The sequence below is a fragment of the Dendrobium catenatum genome, unplaced genomic scaffold (genome assembly GCF_001605985.2).
Source record: "Dendrobium catenatum unplaced genomic scaffold, ASM160598v2 original_scaffold_25215, whole genome shotgun sequence".
NCBI lineage: Eukaryota > Viridiplantae > Streptophyta > Magnoliopsida > Asparagales > Orchidaceae > Dendrobium > Dendrobium catenatum.
In genome coordinates this window covers 1-1,411 of record NW_021343674.1, presented here as the reverse complement: position 1 = coordinate 1,411, position 1,411 = coordinate 1, and the positions used below count along the sequence as shown (strand labels likewise).

The 1,411-nt window shown below is 27.7% G+C and overlaps 1 protein-coding gene across 1 annotated transcript; it reads left to right on the top strand.

Moving 5' to 3' along the window:
- Positions 1-65: 65 nt before the first annotated feature.
- LOC110105571 (cytochrome P450 714B3-like) lies at positions 66-975 on the top strand (the record flags this gene model as incomplete). The annotated part of the gene is made up of 2 exons (XM_020835132.2): positions 66-272; positions 728-975. Coding segments are annotated over exons 1-2 (455 nt in total), but the record flags the coding sequence as incomplete, so codon positions are not given.
- Between the last annotated feature and the right edge of the window lie 436 nt (positions 976-1,411).

Below are 1,411 nucleotides of genomic sequence, written 5' to 3'. Positions count from 1 at the left end.
TTAGTATAATTGATTATTAACTTATAATGAATTTACATTATGTAGGTCCAATATTTTTGTATACTATGGGGAATGTACCAATGTTGCACGTGAGCGACCCTGACTTGGTGAGGGAAATGAACCTATGCAAATCTCTTGACTTAGGGAAGGCCACTTACCTACAAAAAACTCATGAGCCTTTGTTTGGCCATGGCATTCTCAAGTCTAGTGGAGAGTCATGGGCTCATCAAAGAAAAATTATTGCACCAGAGTTCTACATGGATAAGGTCAAGGTAATTTTGTAATTTTTATTTGGAATATTATGAAGGTTCTTTCTAGGGAAGGTCTATAATTTTTAATTTCATATTATTAAGGCAATATAAGTTATGCATATATATATATAGCACAAATATTAAAGAAAATTGAATAATTTTTAATTTCATTTTGAAAAAATTATTGCGCCAGAGTTCTACATGGATAAGGTCAAGGTAATTTTGTAATTTTTATTTGGAATATTATGAAGGTTCTTTCTAGGAAGGTCTATAATTTTTAATTTCATATTATTAAGGCAATATAAGTTATGCATATATATATATATAGCACAAATATTAAAGCAAATTGAATAATTTTTAATTTCATTTTGATATAGTTTATATCAAAATATCATTATAGAATTTTATGTACAAAATATACAAATAAAATGTTTGTATGGATAAATTGATGAAAAGAGAGCGAGAGTTTTATGTAGGGAATGGTTGAATTGATGGTGGATTCTGCCATCCCACTGTTAGAAACATGGGAGAAAAGAATTGAGAAGGAAGGAGGAACAGCTGAGATAAATATTGATGAGGATTTGAAGAGCTTTTCTGCAGATGTAATTTCGAGAGCAAGTTTTGGAAGTAGCTATTCCAAAGGAAAGCAAATGTTTTTGAAGCTTTATGAATTGAAGAAAGCTGTTTCTAAACCAAATCTCCTCGTCGAAATCACTGGAATAAGGTATGTAGCTATACTCTTCTTCACTAGTTTTTTATTTTTAATTAATTTTGATAAAATGCTAATTAGTTTTAAGGTCTATTTGGAATAATTTTCTAACTGCTTTATTTTTTAGACATCAGTCCCAATTTCATTTGACTATCATTTTCTTGTTATTTCCACAAAGCTTTTTAAAAATTCATGTGATAGAAAGTTATTTTACGAAGTCATAATAGCAAAGTTACTTTCTTTACAACAACTTCATAATCAATTTTATAAAACGTCGCAGCAATCCCAAACAGTCCCTTAATCTGTATGAGGATTCTACACACCACATAATTCTCATATATTTATATATTTTAATACATAAATATTTATATTTATCTAACACATTAATTTTTTAATTACTTAAAAAATATCTTTAACTTTAATGTATTTTAAATAAAACATTTTTTTTTTC